At 36.0% G+C, this 20,952-nt stretch overlaps 1 protein-coding gene across 1 annotated transcript in view; it reads right to left on the bottom strand.

The window, feature by feature from the left end:
* The window catches only part of LOC149776924 (protein moonraker-like), a 66,095-nt gene extending 48,795 nt beyond the window's left edge, over positions 1 to 17,300 (bottom strand). The window contains exons 1-4 of the mRNA XM_089941644.1: positions 17,247 to 17,300; positions 13,586 to 13,662; positions 5,172 to 5,611; positions 3,069 to 3,224 (exon numbers count right to left, since the gene is read on the bottom strand). Of these exons, the coding sequence (XP_089797770.1) occupies positions 3,069 to 3,224; positions 5,172 to 5,611; positions 13,586 to 13,662; positions 17,247 to 17,255 (682 nt within the window). The 5' untranslated portion in view covers positions 17,256 to 17,300. The remainder of the gene's footprint in view (positions 1 to 3,068; positions 3,225 to 5,171; positions 5,612 to 13,585; positions 13,663 to 17,246) is intronic.
* Between the last annotated feature and the right edge of the window lie 3,652 nt (positions 17,301 to 20,952).

Here is a 20,952-nt window from a genome sequence, read left to right as displayed (position 1 = left end):
AACCTGGAAACTATTTTTAAGGAGTACCCAGTTGTCAGTTTTATTACCTGTCTTATTATCAATGGGTGGGTACTCAAATACCCAGATACCTGTTGGTATCTTTAGCCTTGATACATCCCAATGCCACATTGAACTTGTTCTTTACACCTACTCAGCACAAAACACCGTAAATGCAGTTTTGTGTACTGATGGCACAGCAACAGAAGTAAGTTAAACAGTACCAAGGAAACTGAAGTGAAGTACCTTTCCCAAGGGTACACCATGGCAGCTGACCTGGGTTGATCCAATGGTAAGATCTGAACCCACATCATTTTCAGATGCAAGTCAGATTGGTAACCACTGAGTCCTACCATATCTCCTGCCTCCATTAGTTTCCTCTTATGACATGGTATCCTGTCAGCATAAGGTTAGTTGTTCAAATGTATTTTCTGCAGTATTTCTTTGAATAGACATGAAGAGATATGTATAGATATGATTCCAACAGTACCCTAGATCAGTCTTTAGGATTTGTTTGTGGCCTACAGTTTCCCAAGAAATGAGATATTATCCTGTATGCAGCTAATTTGATTATAAGTAAAGATTTGTAGCCCACATATCTTAGGACAAAAAGTTGTACTGTGTAGTAGCAGCAATGTTAACACTGAATATACACAACCTAAAATCAACAAGGGTCAAAGGCTGCATTAACATAACTGTGACTCTGTCCTAGAACACATGGACAAAACAGTTTGTGCCCTGTGTCAACCAGCTTGAATAATCATACATACTGATTACTGGTAACTAATAAACAGTAAGGCATTTACTGAGTTTTAACTAAGCAGCTACTCAAATTCGATGCCTCCCAGCAATAATGGTACAAATTTCTAAAGCCCTTTCTGGGAATGGAGGAAACAAATGCAATACCTCTGAAATCTGTTCACTAGAACTTAAGTTATCACGTGGAGATAAGATACATAAGCAAAATCTATTTTAATCAAAGATCTTAATCTTGAAGTTACTGACCCCAAAATCAACAAGGTTTTTCCCTGGACTGAGGAAAATAAACATACCAAGTTACTGACCCCAAAATCAACAAGGCTCTTCCCTGGATTGAGGAAAATAAACATACAAAGTTACTGACCTCAAAATCAACAAGGCTCTTCCCTGGACTGAGGGAAAAAAAAGATACCAAGTTGCATGAAACCTGTTCACTACAATTTCAATTATCATCCAGAATTGAAATGCATATGCAAAATCTATTCTTCGCAAGTCACACTGACCTTGTAGCTAATACCCCTAAATGCAATAAGATTCCATCCATAAGAAAAGGGGAATATATGTATCTAGTTTTGTCAAAATCTGTTCCCTTGAACTAATGTTATCATCTGCAAATTGAATGCATCAGCAAAATCTATTTTTCAGTACAAGTGATCTTGATCTTGAATGTAATGGCCCCAAAATTAATCACTCTTCATTAGGCAAATGAAAACAAATGTACCCAGTTCTGTTTGAACTTAAGATATGATTCTGAAATGAAATGCATAGACAAACTCAATTTTTTGCAACAATAATCCTGAACTTTAAGTTCTATTGAAAAAACCAATTCCTCAGAATATGTAAAACACATAACATGTTGGCTTTGAATCTGTTGTCTGGAACTTAACGTATCATGTAGAAACCAAAACAGACCCACCAGCTCTGATATGCAAAGTTAAATTAGAATACCCAACAAATTTTATCAGGGTAGTAAAGAAAAGCATCAAAATAAAATTACTACTGTAGACCAAAGGGTGCATACAAGTGTCCATTTTCAAGAAAATGCAGGCAAGAACATGAAATAATATATAAATGTTACATTTTTGGGCCTCAAGAAGACAACAACATCCCAAGAAAGGCATCAACAACCATGAAACAAGAAGACAACAACATCCTGAGAAAGGCATCAACAACCATGAAACAAGAAGAATGACATTTTTCCCGAAGATTTGGTTTTCACCAAAAAGAAATTGCCAAAAATAAAGGCTATGGTAAAACTTGAGCTAAATTTTCACTCCACTGCTTCAATAACACACCTATGTAAATGATAAAAATTCTGCAATAGTTATAAAACAATGATATGGTCAGTTAGTTCCCCAATTAGTCCATGGCTGCTTAGCAAACCCAGGCTAAACAAATCTTGCACTTATTGCCCAGGGGTAACCAGAATGCTGGGTCAAGGCTATCATATACTGAAGACAGATATTCAAGTGGTTTTCTGTATGATATGAATTTTTCTATATTTTTAGCACATGCAACACTTACAAAGGATAATTATTACTAATGACACAAAAGAAGGTAAAAGGAATGTTTTAGAACTAAGAGTTTCATATTTAGGCACCTTTTTTGTATCTTGAAGGTTAATGAATTTAAGTTGGGCTGCCAGATTTGTTTCCAAGCAACCATCTGATTTTGAAATTTGTCAGACCTGCAGACCTTCTTTAAAATTCCACAACCCTCTTGAAAATGTTAGAAACAATAACTGTTATCAAGATCTTGCAATATGAATTTACAGATTTACTTGTTTTATTCCTAGGACTTTTTATTTGCATTCAGTAGTTCAGAGTTCTATGAACATGCAACTTAAACTTACAATCTAGTTGGTTTATACACTTTTCTCCAAGTCTATGCAAAAGTTTTCCTTAAAATTAAGCTGGTTCATTAACTCTACAATTCCATTTTAAGAGAACCAGAAAAACTGCCTGTTGAACAAGGTTTTATTTCTTAAAAAACATTGTATGTAATCAAAACTGGTTCACTACTGAGAATAAATCAGAACGTGTACAAAACTACAGTAGCCCAGAACAATTTGCAAAATATACTGGTTTAGTCAAATATTATTTCATTAAAATTTTCCCAGGATGTTATGTAGAATATGAAGGAAAAATCCAATTTGTGTGCCCTTTCATTAAAATCTTTTCAGGTTATTTCCTGAGAATTATTTAAGGCAAGCAGAAAAGATTTAGATTTAATAACACTCCTTCTCCACATACAGACCAAAAATAATAATGTCCCTCCTTTCCACAAGCTTATATACTGTAAATTTACCGTACCTTGCATTGCCCTTTGTTCTATGACTTGGATCTGTTGCAAGTAGCTCTCAAGTTCTCTCTGAAGACGGGAGATTTCCTGCTGAGGGTTTTGTGGTTGGGATGACTTATGAATTCCATAAATGTCTGTATCACGTGTTGGTGGAGAATCTGTGGTCACTATAATTTAATGAATAGAGAACGGTTCATTATCACATGAATGTCCTACCTAGTATTGCCAAAATGACAAAAATCATTTGAAACAGTGTGATTTAACATTAGCAAACATCACATACCAATGCCAATAGTAAATACAATCCAAAATTTGTGTTCATTCAAGCATGAAATATGTGTAAAATATGTGTTCATTTGAACATGAAATATGTATAAAACTTGAAAAATAATATATCTGCCAACTCCTGAAAGCAGCTTGTGGTATAATTATGTGCTCACCTGTTCTAGCAATGTAATATGTCACTCATGTATAACACTAAGAAAAATAAACTAAGTTACACAAAAAAAAAAAGATTGAAAATTTGCTGGTATCCAGCCTAAATTGGCAAGCTAATACCTTAAGGTATTAATGAGTGAGAACTACTGGTATGCCTCCCAACCGTTTAGTCAGTGACACAGTGACATCATTTGCACAACAACGATGTAATTGGTTTTGGAAGCTTCCCCCTGAACTGCAGTGATTGGTTGGTAACTTTACATGGTGTGGTGCATTGTGGGAAACAATGTCAAGATTCTATATATTCACTATGATAAAGGATGAGAGTTATATGCAGTTTCACGAATAATGGATGTTTGCAAATCACAGCAAAGCTTGAAAACTATAAATAAACATGTACACCAATATACTGCAGAGAAACCATTAAACTGCATTAATATCAACTTCATATATTTTTATTTTAAAAAATCTATTTTGATCAGTTTATTGCAAACATGCAATTCATTAACTACACTCAAAGTGGCTTTTAAGACAAGTCTTCCAGGAAAATCTAAGTATCCATAAGTTTCAAATAAATACTTTTCTGCCACATTTCCATTCGTGTGGAGCCTCAGTGGCTAAAAAAACTCACAAATAGAATGCTTCAGTTTCAAATCCCATCCAGTTAAGGCCAAGTGGGCCAATATGGTATTTCTTTTGCAAGCCAGTTTACTTCAAGTGCCTTGGAATGATATAACCTCTCATGTCTTGATGTGCATTCAAATTATAGTCAATTAATCCAAGTTCACTAAAGTCAATTAAGAATGAAGAACAATGTTAATCTGGTTTCCCCTTTAAGTCTATTAAGAATGAAGAGCAATGTTAATCTGGTTTCCCCTTTAAAGTCTATTAAGAATGAAGAACAATGTTAATCTGGTTTCCCCTTTAAAGTCTATTAAGAATGAAGAACAATGTTAATCTTGTTTCCCCTTTAAAGTCTATTAAGCATGAAGAACAAAGTTAATCTGGTTTCCCCTTTAAAGTCTATTAAGAATGAAGAACAATGTTAATCTGGTTTCAGCTTTAAAGTCTATTAAGAATGAAGAGCAATGTTAATCTGGTTTCCCCTTTAAAGTCTATTAAGAATGAAGAACAATGTTAATCTGGTTTTCCCTTTAAAGTCTATTAAGAATGAAGAACAATGTTAATCTGGTTTCCCCTTTAAAGTCTATTAAGAATGAAGAACAATGTTAATCTGGTTTCCCCTTTAAAGTCTATTAAGAATGAAGAACAATGTTAATCTGGTTTCCCCTTTAAGTTTTCAAAATAGCTGACATAGTTACCAGCCATGTTCCTAATACAAAGGTATGACAGAAATTACATCTTGTGTCCGAATAGAATTATTTTCCAACATTCATTTTCACCTTTTATATAATGAATGTATAACTTAATAATCACTGCTTTTAGACTGCTATAGCAATAATACACCTGTTTGCTTAACGACTTTAGAGGAACAGTTCAAAATAGAAATATAAATTATCCTAAATCCAATGCTCCTTTTTACTATCTATAACAAATTCACTATTCTTGTGTGTCTGTATGACTTGTGAAAGATGTGGCTAAGTGAGACAGTAATAATGCTAGATCTGTCACTTATAATTGCCCCATCTTCTTGCTTTAAAACAGTCCTCACCAACCTGGGAGATGATCTCTGGTAGACTGGCTTCCTCTTGGTGGAGTCTGTGTACCCGAGTCTCTTGGCTGAACATTCTTTCCATGCTCCTGAACCCTGAGTGGTACTTGTCCCTTTGCTTGTGTCTTTTTCAGTCTCTCTTTATACTCTTTGCTGTGTACAATTCTTGTTCTACCAACCCTGGGAGGTGATCTACTTTTTGAGTCAGAAGGACTTGGTCCCTTTTTCACTGACAGGAGTGAGGCATCCTCTTCTTTTCTCTTTTTCAAGTCTCTCTGTGCAAGGCGTACTGCTAGGGCTAGTTTTTCCTGCGATATGGTCACAAAGTGGACCCCTTGGGATTGCTGATGCAAGCTAGTTTTGGTCACATGTGTTGCCTGTGAGCCGCCAAGAATAGGACCTGGTCCTGCTCTCTCTACGATGATAGGATGAGGTTTATGGAACCTGGAAAAATATTGTATTTTAAAACATAATCTAAATGCATTTAAATATCTAATGATTGATATCTACACTGTAGGTCTTATAAGTGATATTACAGTGCTCAAAGAAATTTTTATTCAGACACAGGCCAAGGGCAAGTGGCTTTTTATAGAAAATCATTTGCCATGGCTCAAAATTGAATTGCCCTAATGACACAATGTTTAAACTTCTTTACTTTAATGTGAACTAGTACTAAGTAGTTTCATTTCTGAATGCTGCAAAGTCTCCATATTTTCTCGATCAATGCTGAAAAAAGAAATAAAGTCAGAGAGGCATTGGTCTTTCTTTTCACTCTGATCAGTAAAAATAGCAGCTTCAAATTCTGTAATTAAGATACCGGTAGTCCATAGTACAGTGTGGATGAATCACATGAACAGAAAACACTCTCTCAACAAAACCAGCAACTACCAATTTTTAAAAAAATTAAATGGATTTAAATACAATCTATCTCAGTTCCTGTTGTTTTTACAGTGTAACCCCACTACAGCACTCTGTTTTAACACAAATTCAGATATAATATGATCGGGGGGTGTTCTCCCAAAATTTCAAATACAAGTATTTTTCTTGTACATAAAAGAAAACTTAATTCTGAAAAGTACGAAAAATAGCATGTTAAAAGTTATTATCATTTTGGGGAAGAGATCGCACATAATTTCTAACATAAGATAATCATGATGTGGCTCCTACAATGTCATGTACATGTATTTTTCTCATACATGAAAAATATTTATTCTTCATAAAAATATGAAAAATAATGTGCATAAAGTTTATCCAGGGATTGCACTGGGCTTTGCCAATGTTACAATTGTGATTGTTTTCCTTATTGGCGATAAAATATACCATCCAGAATTTTTTTGTTGCAACAATACTGGCTGTTTAAACTTGTATATTACAGTTTTAGGTTTGGAGTAGGGGAAATTCCAAGGCACCATGAAAGGAAGCTGAAAACTTTATATAAAATGCACTAGAATCTATCTACTGTTATACAAAAAGAAGTCAGCTTCAAACTTAAGTAAAAGAAATGGAATCTGATGGGTTGTTGCATTTTCCAAAATGAATGGAACATGGCTCTTGTGCAGTGAAAGTTTCTTTTTTGCAGGTAAAAAGTTTATGCTTACAAACGCTACCAACAGCGGCATAAAACAAAAATTAAATTTCCAATCTTTTGACACTACAGATATCTGGATGTCAAGTTAATTGAAGATGGGGTTATCTCAAAAAGATGTTTGTAAAACTTTAATTTGTTCACATGCTTTCATTTCCCTATGAGTAGCCTCATTCCCTGGGTAGCCTTGGCAAGATGATAGCTGTCTCCAGCTGACAAAAAACTAAGGCCAATTTAAGTGCATGTACATGTAGCATGTAAGCAAATACAGCCATGTGCTACTGCCAAATGTCTTAGTGAACTGTTTAGTGTCAATTGGATATAGATCAAATGAGGATAACCATTTTTTATACATGTTTTATTTGTGTTTTATAATAGGATGTTGCTGATAAATGAATTTTATAACATGCTGTCTCTACTTGAATTCATAGATTTTTCATATACATCTACAGTACTTAAGAAATTATGGATTGTAGTACACAAATCTAAGTTGTCAATATACAAGTGTATCCCATGCTCACAAAATATGACAGTCCAATGCCCCGGGCCCCTTTAATTTTTTTATCGGGCCCATCCTGTATTCTAGGTGTGATGCCCATCAGGCTTGTGGAAAATAAATTTAATTTGCCTGAGGAAACTTTGATGGCACTGATGAAATGTAAATGCATTTTCAAGATGTTGACATACCTGCCAAAACATGTCACAATCTAAATCAGATCACCACTGTGACTATGAAACTGAGATCTGATTTTGATTAAATTGAATCATGGCATATCATGCTAAAAATATGATTTTATACTCCCAAATGCATTGACATAATTGTGTTTCAAGAAAACATAATTTTCAGTCATTCTTAAAAAAAAAAAAAAAACCACACCACGACTTTCAGTGCGTGTCAGTTACATGTAACATGTATAAGCTGTAAAGTGTCATGATTGGAGCTGACGTAAAATTATCCCATGGGCAGTGTATATAGTTACAATTTAATGCAAAGAGTTCAGCTATAAACCACCATTTCACATACAGTGTGACCCCGCCATAACATGGTAATTGGGAGTCAAAGAACCTGACCGTGTTATAAACAACCAGGTCAGTTATGGGGTGGGGTGGTGGTTTGTAGGTAATAAATGCAGACAGTAAAATATGTGCTTCATTAGCACAGTTACCATCTTAAATCCCTGCATATTAAATGGGGAATACACCTGTAGCGAAAACAGAGAAGGCATAAATATTTTACTTTATTTAGAGAACCACGGATTGGTACATATGTGTATACTGTTAATATATACATGTCTAATATATAGTATGAATAGCATCAACACCATGTACTGACTCGCGAAACTCATCACATACATTGAATCCACAATACAAGTAATTCCGTCTAAATTATGCACACACAAATTTAAAATATTCAATAATTTTGTCGCAGGTCGTAAAGTCTGAATTCAGTAGATAAACATAGAACAATCACATAATGAATGATGAAGCACATTTACTTTTTAGTACGTCCCAAGTCGGTAAAATTGTTTGCATTTTAAGCCGCCATTGGTACCGTTCGTAAACATAAACTTTTTCCCTGCAAAAAGAAAACTTTCACAGCACAGTAAATGTTTCCAGTCACTTTGGAAAATGAAAAAATTCATCAGATTCATTGCTTTTATTTAAGTTTGGTAATGGCTTCCATTGAAGAAAAGTGCTTTGTTTTTATTGAAGACTGTAGTCTTCTTTCTTTGACGAAAGGTGCATGCGTTATTGAAGTCACTGCTAAAGGAGAGATTTGGTGAGCCAAACAAATGCCAGTTTCTTATTTTGGCAGCAATATCAAATACTTGTATTGCATGATTGAGACTGGTTTTTTTTCCATTTGCTTAGTACATTTTCATAATTATAGTGCTTCAAAGGTAATGTTTTCTTTGAAATTTCAGCAAACTATTTTATCTAGGTGCATTTTTAAAAAAGGAATTGGCCATTGTTTTGTTGATTGTAGTTACTGTTCCTCCCTGCCTGTTGAATAGACCAACAAGATTTTTTTTTTTTTTTTTTTTTTTTTTTTTACATCTGTGGTAGCAGAGTGATGCTGCCTTCCACGCAGGCAGTTAGAAATTAACTAAGGGTCAACAGACAATAGAGACACAGGTGTTCTGGACTGATGACAAGGATTAGTGCAGAAAATGTGAGTGTTCTGAAGGATTTAATTCTGAGTGAAAAGAAGAATTTTACCTACCATTAACATAAAAATGTCACTCTATGCAAATATATTAATTACTAACGAAGGATAGATTACAAGATAAAGCCTTGTCTGGTTGATCTCTGCCTACCAGAAATGTCAACAATAAAAAAGCAGATATCTCACAACATACAGAACTCATGCTCGATGTCATCATAAGCAGCTTATGATACAACAATGCAATGTTAAGACGGTTTGTCAATTTGGACAAAGAAATTGTTTATGCAATAATAGATCAATTTCAGTGCATTTTATATCAAGGTCGTGGCTTCCTTTCATGGGGCCTCTGAATTTCTCCACTCCAAACCATTAGTTGTATATGCAAGTTTAAACGACCAACAGTGTCGCCAATAAAAAAAAATCGCCAGATGGTATATACTGCCGCCAATAAGAAAAATAAAATCACAGTTTCTGACATTGGCGAAGCCCTATGTGATCCCATAATAAACTTTTTACACATTATTTTTTGTACTTTTAAAAAGAAAAACTTTTTTGTGTATGAGAAAATTTCAGGAGCCATGCCACAATCATTTTGTATTATTCATGCACGATCTCTCCCCCAAAATGATAATAAACTTTTCTATTTTTTCTCCATACTTTTAAGAAAGTATATCTTTTTCATGTACAAGAAACATACATGCATATAAAATATCTGGAGCCAAGCCACAATCGTGTTATATCCAAATTCATGTTATAACAGAGTGTGTTATAGCAGGGTCACACTGTATTACTCAGTTAGCTGACAATAGCTAGTGAGATGTTTTTGAAGGCTGCACTGGGTGAGCACATTGTGCTAATTTGCAAAGGTAGGATCAGGATGAGGAACAAACCATTATAGGTAAATCAAAGAGATGCTAGATGCATGTACAAGAACAAAAGTTATTACATATTATTGCCTTGAATGAGAATGTTTAACAGAGATCTAGAAAACGCTTAATTATGCGTATATGGATGCCAATTTTTGACCTGGAATGCAGAAAATCACTGAGATGGGAGTCCTCCATACGCATGTAATAGGTGTGTGGCAAAATTCAAAGACTTGCCAGTCCTGCTTCAGCCACCTGTTTTGTGGGAAAAGGTGTTGATCAATTAGCTGTGCTGATATTTACAATGATAGAATTCAGTTAGTGAAAGACCCCTTGATGTACATGTTGCCATCTTATAAGAGTACATAAAAAAGAACATGATGCAATAGCTGGGTAGCAAGTTCAAAGGCTTTGACTGGAGACCGTGTGGGAAAATGTAGATACTTACAGTAATTGAATTCAGAGGCAGAAAGACCCAGAGATGTACATGTGGTCATTTATAAAAGTACATCAAATAAACAACTTTAGCTTTCGTTATTGTGTTCATTTCCGAATGTAGTGGAATAAGCAGTGCACGTGACCTCAGAATCAAGACATGTTGAGACTTAGACAAAATGCCATTCGGAATTGGGTGACAAGTTGCCTAAAAATGTAAACTTTGCCTTCTTCTGTTAGGAAAGCAAAAATGACTTCGCCCAGTGATTATTTAAGAGGTACATTGACTATACCATAATTTTTTTAAATACCCCTCGCCTTAGCCCAGTTAGTTCTAGTGTTGTAGCGAAATGTATTCATCAAAGCATCAGTAGCTAGTCCTAGTTTTGATATCAATTACATTGACAAACAAACTCTTGCCCATTCACAAGCATTATGTTTTGATAGTAGACCAACAAGTTGTTCTCCACCTTTTTCTTTTTTGTTTTTGTTGGTCAAGTTTTGATAGCTGATTGACCATTAACCATTTTCCGAGTAAGGTAGCAACTATCAATTTCCTGCATGCTATCCTTTGATGATAAAACAAACTTGTATTTTAGGATCAGAATCGGTGATCTGGATATATATTTACTGCCTCTTATACACTATTTGGTCATAAAATTAGTTTGAAACTGTAAGTGAACCAGTAGGCCTATTGGGAAATAATGGCAGACTTTGCTAAATCTGGGATGTACCAGTTTATTAGAACGCCTGTTTTCTTAAATCATCGGGCAAATATATTCAGAAAAAAATATACAAATCATTGAAACCAAAGCCTAGCAATTATTTTATTAAAGATTTAATTTTAAAATGCAAATTATGTAGGTCTGAAACATATGGGGCAATGCTATGTTGTGGAATTCACGAGATGCGCTTTAAGGTCTAAGCTGTTTTCTGACTTGGCACCTATTTTTGCGAAAATACTAAGAGAAAAAACCCAGAAAATCAGATACTATTTATTTCCCTAAAATTTTACAAGTATGTATACAAATAAATAAACCATAAATTTGCAATCCTTTCAATAGACTGTTGTAATGAAGCTATATTATAGTGAGTGATTACATTACAAAAACCTCTACATCTAAAAATAGATGTACTCACCTCAGTGTTGATTCTGTAGGAAAGAAGGGACTGCAACGTTTGATGGTGGGACTCCTATTTTTATCGAAATGAGAGTCCTGAACTCCTTGTTTTAAAATCCTAGTGAGACCTCTGGTTTAAGCCATATGTATCAAGTTTTGACAAGTTTGTGAACAGCAGCAATGTTGTTATTGTTGTTGTTGTAGGGTTTAACGCCACATTTCAGCACACAATAGGCTATACATGGCGGCCAGTATTAATGGTGGAGGAAGAACCCGGGATAACCCAGGAAAGAACCACCGACCCACAAGAAGCTACTGGCAAGCTTTCTCACATACCCACATTGGCTAAATCCGAGACTCGAACCCACAGCAGCATTGTTTCTTTGAAGTCGAATTTTACTGCATATATAGAATGCAAAGCATGATCATTTCAGATGTCAGAATAGTTTACAAGTGTAATTCATTTCTGAAACCAAATTAGGAAGCAATTAGCAATTAATATTCCAAATATGAATTAAACTGTGAAAGGAGTTACCAGTCTGCAAGTACTGGAGAAAACTGGAACAAAGCTGTCCACTGACAGATGCACACAACCCTAATGAGGTCATCGAGAACAGAAATTCAAAATGACAGAAGTAACTCAGAAAGTAGGTAGATTTTTTAAAACATTCTGACTCTGAAAATTCTTTATTAGTGAACTATTTTATTAGTGATATAACATTAGTGCATCCTTTTTATTAGTGAACAGTACAGCAGTGGATTCCCTCAAAGTGCTCCGCATGCACCTCTTCATGCTTTCTCTGTCCAATTATCTAATTATTAAATGCCATATCATATTCAACTTTTGGTTTGGCATTCATGCCTTGCAATGAAAAGCCACTTTCAACCACTTGGCATCTTCCCAATCGTCAGCCATACAGCAAATCTTTAATAACCAGATTCAGCAAACACAAATAAAAACTACCTGGAGCTAGATCACAACTGTATGTAGGATGTGGCAAAGTGCTGTGCTCGTTCACTTAGTCTATCATGACAGTGGATTACAAAATTTTGGCAACACTTTGAACACACGTCTATTGACACTAACAGATACCTGGAAAACTAAGCCTTTTGCATAAAATAAATGTGTATAATAACTCTCTAGACAGTCTGACTACACTATTAAAGTAATTTGCAATCGATGTTTGTTTTCTCTTATCCAAACTCATTTTGCACTTGAGTTTGTGTCTGAAAGTAATCTATATCACATCACATGTGATAATCTCATTAAAATGTATCTGTTCATTCTTTTTATATTTGGTGAGTCTGGTGATTTCAACCAGAGACTGTTTTTGATCAATCATCAACAAATGCAAGACCCATCATTCACTAACCTTTCCATGCTTCAAATAATCCTTCAATATATTAAAATTAGCTGATGAAATAATGCCCATGGTAACAGAAATATCTTCAACTGTATCTATCAGCTCCATGAACTGACCCCTTCACAACCAACACTTCCTGCTTACCAATTACAGACAACAGTCTTCCGGAATGTAGGTCATCTTCCATGGATTCACAACATCTTTAAAATGATGAAACCACCTCAAAACTGTAGGATATTACAGAGAATTACATCGGTAAACTTTATCCAAGCCAGCCTTGATATCAGTTGGAAAGTAACCTAAGAGTAAGCAGATTTTACAACATCATCTTTGCTCAGTAACAGAAATGTACTCCTCGAGCGTTTTTATATAATTTACCTACATCACGTCACATGCATAGATCTGCACATGGCTGGTGTACTGCATGTACAGCTGCAGATCATTTTAGAGAACGTTTTTAGTCTATCAATCAGTATTAAAGTCATTGACAGGTTAAAAGAAACAAAAATGTTATAATAACAAAACAGAACTTAACAAATACCCCTCTATATGACCTATTCAATGGCTAGTGGAATGAACTAGTTTGGTATTATAATAATGATAATGCATAATAATAACAGTGCTGCACCTAGGATCCCTTGTTCAAGGGACATTGTTCCCCCAATTCTGGAGGGCACACACATTATTGTTTTCATTAAATATAAGTTACAAATCATGCAAAATGTGTGCACAGGGGTCAAGATTGGAAAATGAGTCAAACAATTGTGGGAAACCTGCAACCAATTTCCTCAAAATACAACACAAAATAGAACGATCAAATCTGTGAGTACTAAAATTATTTATGGACACAATTTGAAACTTCTGACAAAGCCCCACTCACCTGGTGGCAAGATTGTTGGAAGAAAGAGGCACATCTAGGTTAAACTGCAGCTGGTTTTGCGGTCCTCTTGAAGCCATCTGAAATTAAAATGAATAATCAATGTGTATTTAATGATACATGTATCTGACTTAAGAACAATTTCTCTAGTTTAGTTCAAAAGTGTCTTAACAAGTTTATTCATTTTAATAGCGTATTGAAGAAACATGTACAAATTTATACATGTACGGTCACATTACTAGACATACTTATGTGGATATTTATATTTTGCACGAAAATGAAGTCTAAAATCTAAAGATCGATGTGCTTGAGGATTAGTAGATATGAATTTGTAAAACTCAAAATAGCCAAAATAATGTATATCTATACTGAAAATGTATTTGATGCATCACTCTTTTTGTCTGAAAGTTTTATGTATATTTATTTTAAGATGTAAAAACTGGCTCTATCTAATTTGGGAGTAAATCATTCGATTTGACACTACAACCGTGCAAAGGCACTAATACTATGATTAGAACAGCAACCAATTCAACTAAATGGTTCTGTTTCAGTCAGCATTCAACAACAACACATTAATTTACTACTATACTAACATGTGGCCTGTGTATAAATGAGTCATTTGAGGCTGATGTCCACATTTTTAGTAAGAAAATGAAATAGACTGAGTAAGATTTTAAGCAAATGAGTATAGTCATATACCTGAAAACTTAAAAACAAACGAGATAATGTGGGTGCATTTGTTTGGCAATGACCAAAACTGCTCTTGAGAATTTGGCTGAGAAACTTATTTCAACAATGCCATTATTTGAGACATAGGAACTGGTTATTTTTTTTCCTTTAAAATGGCATTTACATCATTAATTTACAAATTTTGATCAGAAACATTTTTTGGACCACTGTATATTTTGCCACCTGGTTGTGCATATGACTGAGAAAACATCTGTTCACTATTGGTCAACCTGGATTGAGCAATGGTTGTATATGGCAGGAATGTGCACCTACGGCCCACAGGTTGCATCCTGCTTTTATTCAGTTACATTTACATCACCGTGACATTACAAATCACAATGCAGCCTATGCACTGGATGCACAGATGTGGCATACAAGATGCAATGAAAATAAACACAAAGAAGACTTAATGGCTTACTTTTTGAGGGTTCAATAATAATTAACATTTACTGCCTTTTTAATGAACCAGTGTTTTTCGAAGGCAAGAAAGAAACAGTCATCAGATTTGTATTCTCTTCACGAAAACAATACATGTCGAAAAATTTTTAAATCAAATCAAACTCATTTATTTTGGCATTAAAGTTTTAAAATGACTCCAACAAATGGTGAAATGATTGTAAAGGTTTGGGACACATGCTGCAAATGTGCTACATGTATATTCAAATTTGTTTCATAATGAAGCATATTATAGCAGGGTTCCACTGTAATTGAAAACAGAAAGTAAACATCCTTAGGTATGTGGCCAATCAAGAAATGAGACTTGAAGCCATGAATGTAGAACAAAGGAATAAAATGAGGTCCCTCTGCCTGAGTTTTATTATAATAGTGGAGTGAATATACTGTTTCCATAAATAACTGGAAGGCTGAAAGAGGAAAATAGGTCAGTTAGAATCAGAACTGCAGAGGAAGTAATAGAAACCATCATAAATGTTTATAAGAAAAAGGTTGATAGTTTACATATAAAAAATGTTATAGCACCTTATTAGAATTTAGTTACTAAACTTCAGCTTCTCAAGTTACCAACAGTACAATATCCGATCAAAATCAAGAGCTCTAACTAGCAAAGATCTGACAGACACTGATTCATGTTTTGTTGACCTTTGGAAATATCTCTCCACCTTGTTTTGTAAGCTATCAAACAAAGCACTGCCTTTGTCTTTTTGAGAGTTATTATTAGCAACCACATGTTCTGAATGATGTCTTACCCTTTCTGCAGGATGAATGCTGCAACCTGATTGATAAAACACTGGTCAAAAGAACCATGGGTGCTTGCACATAGGGACAAGGAGAGGGGGGCAAGTGCCAGATTTCACCTCAAAACATGTTTTGGCCTACATCTGTAAAACTTAATAGCTGACCACTACATGTTTGCCGCCATCAATCCCAAAAATAATTCTGTGGGCACTCCTGAAAAGAACATAACATGGCGAATTTGCCTGTCTATCTGTTTATTGATAAGCTGATCTTGATTTTAATCACACTGTCTTTTCATCACACAGTCCATGTATTAGAAGTCTTAACGCAGTCCTACAATGAAAGAGATATCACATGATATTTTTGTTTTGGAGCTGTATCATACTGCCTAAATAATGGTGTTGTATAGCGTTTTCTGATGTTGACTGACATCAGAACGAGAGACCAAATTTTCAAGAATAACTCACACACTTGGCAGTACATACTGAAGCTTTTTCCAGATTAAAGTCATGTCGATTTAGACTTTAAAAAATTTACTCTGTTTATTTGGTAATAAATTCAAATTCTCACACAAGCAAATGGACATGTTTTCAAGTTCCACTGACCTACATTTCAGTTGGTTGGAATGCAATGGAAGCCAGGAATGTGAAAATTAGTTAACCCTTTACCTCATAGAGCATAGTGACAAAGTGCAGTTGACATCGGAACAAGTAGTCAAAGTTTCAGGAATATCTCACACATTTGGCAGCATATATCAATACTCTTCCACTAATTTATGTGCAGTTAATATACTTACTGTGCTGTCTTTATCCTGGTGGAATGAAAATATGACACTAACAAATGGACGCATTTTTATGTTCTGTTGACATACATTTGAATTTGCTGCACTGCGACAGTAGTCGAGGTATGACGAAGTATGTTTAAGTAGGTTCATGTGGTGGATATGTTTCTTGAATGAAACAAAACTTTGCTTTACAGTTCCAATAGGCATAATATATTTTTGTTCATTTCGTTAAAGAATTATATGTCAACTTAACCTAATTTTGCCATTCCCGGCTTTCATGCCAAAAACTGAAATGTAGGCTAACGAAACTTGAAAACAGGTCCATTTCTTTTGTGAGAATTTCAATTTATTAGAGAAAAGACACCAGGGTAAGAAAGTCTGACAAAATCATTATAACTTTACTTTGAACGAAAGCGTCGTTATCGGTTGCCAGTTGTGTGATATTTCTGAAAATGTGACTTTCATTATACTGTTAGTCGACATCAAAACGCGCTACGCAGCGCCGTTATTTAGGCAGTAAGACCCACCCCCCAACAAAAATATCGGGTGATGTGTCTTACGTTGTAGGACTATAGTTTGGCACATTTCAATCTCAAGCTTAACTCTGATGTCTGTTGAGTTTATTTAAAGAAACTTCAAGCTTACGTCTGGTGTCTGTTGAGTTTATTTAAAGAAACTCAAGTTTCCTAATTCGTTCAAAATTACTGTATAATAAATAACGTTATCGTTATTCTACCCTTGTTTACATATTGAAAACGAGGAGCAACTTCTAGTGTCATGATTCAACATGTTTTGCAAAGATCGCGTGCATTTTAAGTCGCATCCTCTGTGGTGAACCGTACATGCCATAGTAACATATATTAAATATCTGTATTTATGACTAACACTTGCTCAAGGGGTCTTTAAGATTAGTAAAAATTCGTGTAAAACATTATTTGATTGGGTCCTGTTACTTACGACCGCCATAAATGTGCGCCAACAGGGATAAAAACAAAAGCTTATTCGAGTGATGTAAACATTACTATTTTACAAAGCGACGAGAGTTGCTGATACGGGGAGTAATCACTTAAACACCATAGTCGGTTTGTAGGAATTCGTGGAATTAAATTTATTTATTTATATTTAGCATTCAAAATCTAATGAGGCATACGTATTGCATTAAGCCATTTTTACTTTTAGGCCTCAAAGTAGACGATAGTAGTAAATGAGGATACCGTAGGGACTAGGGGACTTATCAGTAGTAAATGGGGTCACCCTAGGGACAATGGAACTTTAACATGGAGAAAAATCGTGGGTCACTCTAGGGACAATGGGAATTTAACACAGAGTTTGGGTCTGTCTAGGGACAAGGGAAATTAACATGGGAATAGAGTTTGGGTTTGTCTAGGGACAAGGGGAATTGAATATGGGATTTTTTTTTTAAAATTGTTTTTAAATTTAAATTTAAATTTAAAAAAGGGTAGGCAATTGAAAGGCTATCTCTTTTCGAGAAATATGGCTGGCCCTGAAAAGGGCCTTTGGGTTTATGTTAATATTAATATTAACATAGATGGCATCTGTCACATCTTCTTCTTCTTCTTCTTAAACTCCTTCTAACTGCCGGTCCATACACAAGTACCCTCTTGAGACATCCTTGTCTTTCTATGTAAACTCTCCTCATCCATTGACTAGTATCTGTCCTATCAACAACAGTCCACTTGGACCTGACATACATGAGCATGTCCGTCCTAAACATCATGGAAGACACAAGCGTAGAAGATTGCACATCGGTCCACATCTTGAAGCGACGAGAACAAGTGAATCAATGCACTGAACTGCGCTTATTTATAGGTAGAGGTAGGATTGAAACGGATTGAGTTCATTCACCAATCCAAACATGCGTTACAAAATTCAGTCAGCCCGCATCCAATCCGAAGAGATTAGTCTGTGACGTCAGTTGGTCTATATAGATTCGCTAGCGCTTGTGTGCAGTCAGTCTATGCGACAGTGATTCAACATGACGGAAATTCAGAAAACGATCCATTGGGGTGCACCAACAGGGGAGACCGCCCAAGGGAACCCGGACTTACTTTCAGAAGAGGTACATTGGGATTTTGTGGATTTTCTTACCTCGCAAGAATTTGTTCCGGAACCTTCGTCTCATTCTTCATTACCGCAAGTGGAGAATTTTAGACAGAGACAGAAAGAAGAATTGGAGAAATTTATGCAACGACAAAAGGAAGCGGAACAAGCTTTTCTCCTACAGCAACAGCAACAGCAACAAGAAGAGGTAAGAAAAAAACAACAGCAACAACAGCAAGAAGAAGTAGCAGCAAAGAAACAAGAGGGTGAAAATCAAACGGTCACGGTACTGTTGGACATTTTAGCGGAGTTAAGAAGTCTGAAACAAATGTATCAGACTTCTTTATCACGACCGAAGAGAATACGACCTTCCCGAGCTAAACACGCCAACCCTGTGACTAAGCCTATCGTACCACCCTTAGTGATTTTAACCCAATCATCAGAAGTAGGCCTTGGCCGTGGCAAAGGCTTAAGGCAGTTAAAGTTGATTGGTTAAACTCACTCCTACACCATAAAGAAAAAAGGCCCTTTTCAGGGCCACCCACATTTCTCGAAAAGAAATACAATTTCAATTTGCCAATAACTCAAAAAAAAACCCCCACCCATTTTACCCTTATAGTACGTGTCTGTGTATGAGTGCGTGAGTGTAGCTTCTTATTTTAAAATCACAACTCAAAGACACTTACCTTGTATCATTAATGTATTCTTTTATCCATAGTTACAATCCAATTCACAATTCACAACACTTTAATTAAAAGTTCATTGACTTCTTCTGTTTCCTTGTTTAGTCTCTCTGTTTTTTGAATTTTTTCACTGTCACACTCTTTTCCTCTTCTTCCTCCTCGCTTTCTTCCCTTCTTCTTTTTTTCTCCTGTTTCTTTTTCTTCACCTGTCTTCTTTTTTCCTCAGAAGAATCCCTCTCTTCCTCTGAAGAATCCCTCTCTTCTTCTGATTCCTCTTGTTTCTTTTTTGGGCAATCTGGAGACCAATGTCCTTTTTCTTTACAATAATAACAGGTATCTTGACTTTTGTCTTTTTTAGCCCCTGTTTTCTTTCTTTTTTGACGGTCTGGACACTCTGAAGACCAATGCCCTTTCTTCTGACAGATATAGCAAGTATCTTCACTTTTATCTCGAAAGGAAGGAGAGTAGTCCGTCGGCTGGTCTGAAGAAAATTTTCTAATGACCCCTCGCAAAGCTCTGATGAAACGTTCCATCTGGGTAGTCTCTTCCATCGTTGTGCTCGGCTTGAGAGTGAAATGAATAGTGAAAGGACAAGACACGCACCCTTTTATATACGCTGGTCTGCCATGACTATAAATTAGTTTATGCTGTTTACACTTGAGTCATTTGACGTTTTGCATTCAAGATGAAACGATCCCATTCATTCGAGAAGAAAGAAGAAGAAGAAAGTAAGAGGCAGAAACGTGATCTATCGCCTCGTACAAGAGCTGAAATCTTGGCACAAATTCATGCCAGTGATTTTGAAGAGGACATGAGTGAACCAGAATTTGAAACCTCTAAACCAAGTTCGTCACCCTTAGTCAACCCTGAAAAATACTATTCCATTCGAGAGACGGAAAAGCGCTCCTCTAGAAAATTTAGAACCACGGCTTACACCTACACGGTGAAGTTTAAAGATTTCAAGGCCGACGTACCATTGGAGAAAGCAGAAGGGTTTATCACCGAGATGTGGGATTCTTTGCTCACCTCACTCAAGAGACAATGTCAACCCAAAGAAGACGATCGCTTGACACTATCCATAGATCACGACGGTTTGAAATCCCCTGTTTGGATCGAGTTTAGCAGACCCGCAGAACTAACCCCTTCCAAAATCATGGACAAGATTCAACACGTACAACAATCTAATGACCAGTTTGACATCACCGATGGTAAAGCCACACTGAAAATGGCTCACGTCTCTCTTCCTCAAGGGACAGGACGCAAAAAGGTCTTATTGGTGGACGACCTTCGCAACACCAAAACAAGTCTCGTCCGAATTAACAACCCTCATGACCAGATGTGTTTAGCCCGTGCCATCCTGGTGGGACGAACCTATGCCAACAAGAACGACACGGTAGAATGGAAAAGAACCTGGGAGAACATTCGAAAATCGAACCGAACCAAACAACAAAACGAAGCAGAACTCCTGTTGCAACAAGCTGGCCTGTCCAATGACACACCCTGTGGCATTCCTGAGATGCAAAAATTGCAAGATGCCCTAGCTCCACGCTACACCTTGAAAGTGCACCCTCAAGAAATGCGCGGGCCTCTGTTGTTTCGAGGCCAAGATTTTAAGGACGGAAAATACATTCATGTCTATCATCACGATGAACATTTCGATACCATTACCAGTATCACCGGATTCCTGGGATATGTTTATTATTGTGAGAAATGTGACTATGGTTATAATAATCGAGAACAACACAAACATTGTGGATGGAAATGCCCAGGATTTTTAGCCTCTCCACCCTGTCTGAGCGAAGAACCAGTGCCTTGTTCCACTTGTCTGCGCACGTTTGTCAGTCCTACCTGTTACCAACAACATTTGAAAACACAAGGTTCACAGAAGAAATGTGCTTGTCAACTGCTGAGAATGTGCC

This window comes from Sinohyriopsis cumingii, chromosome 18 (assembly GCF_028554795.1).
Source record: "Sinohyriopsis cumingii isolate HCF-2022 chromosome 18, ASM2855479v2, whole genome shotgun sequence".
NCBI lineage: Eukaryota > Metazoa > Mollusca > Bivalvia > Unionida > Unionidae > Sinohyriopsis > Sinohyriopsis cumingii.
The sequence above is the reverse complement of the archived record's forward strand: the minus strand, read 5'-3'. Positions and strand labels throughout refer to the sequence as shown.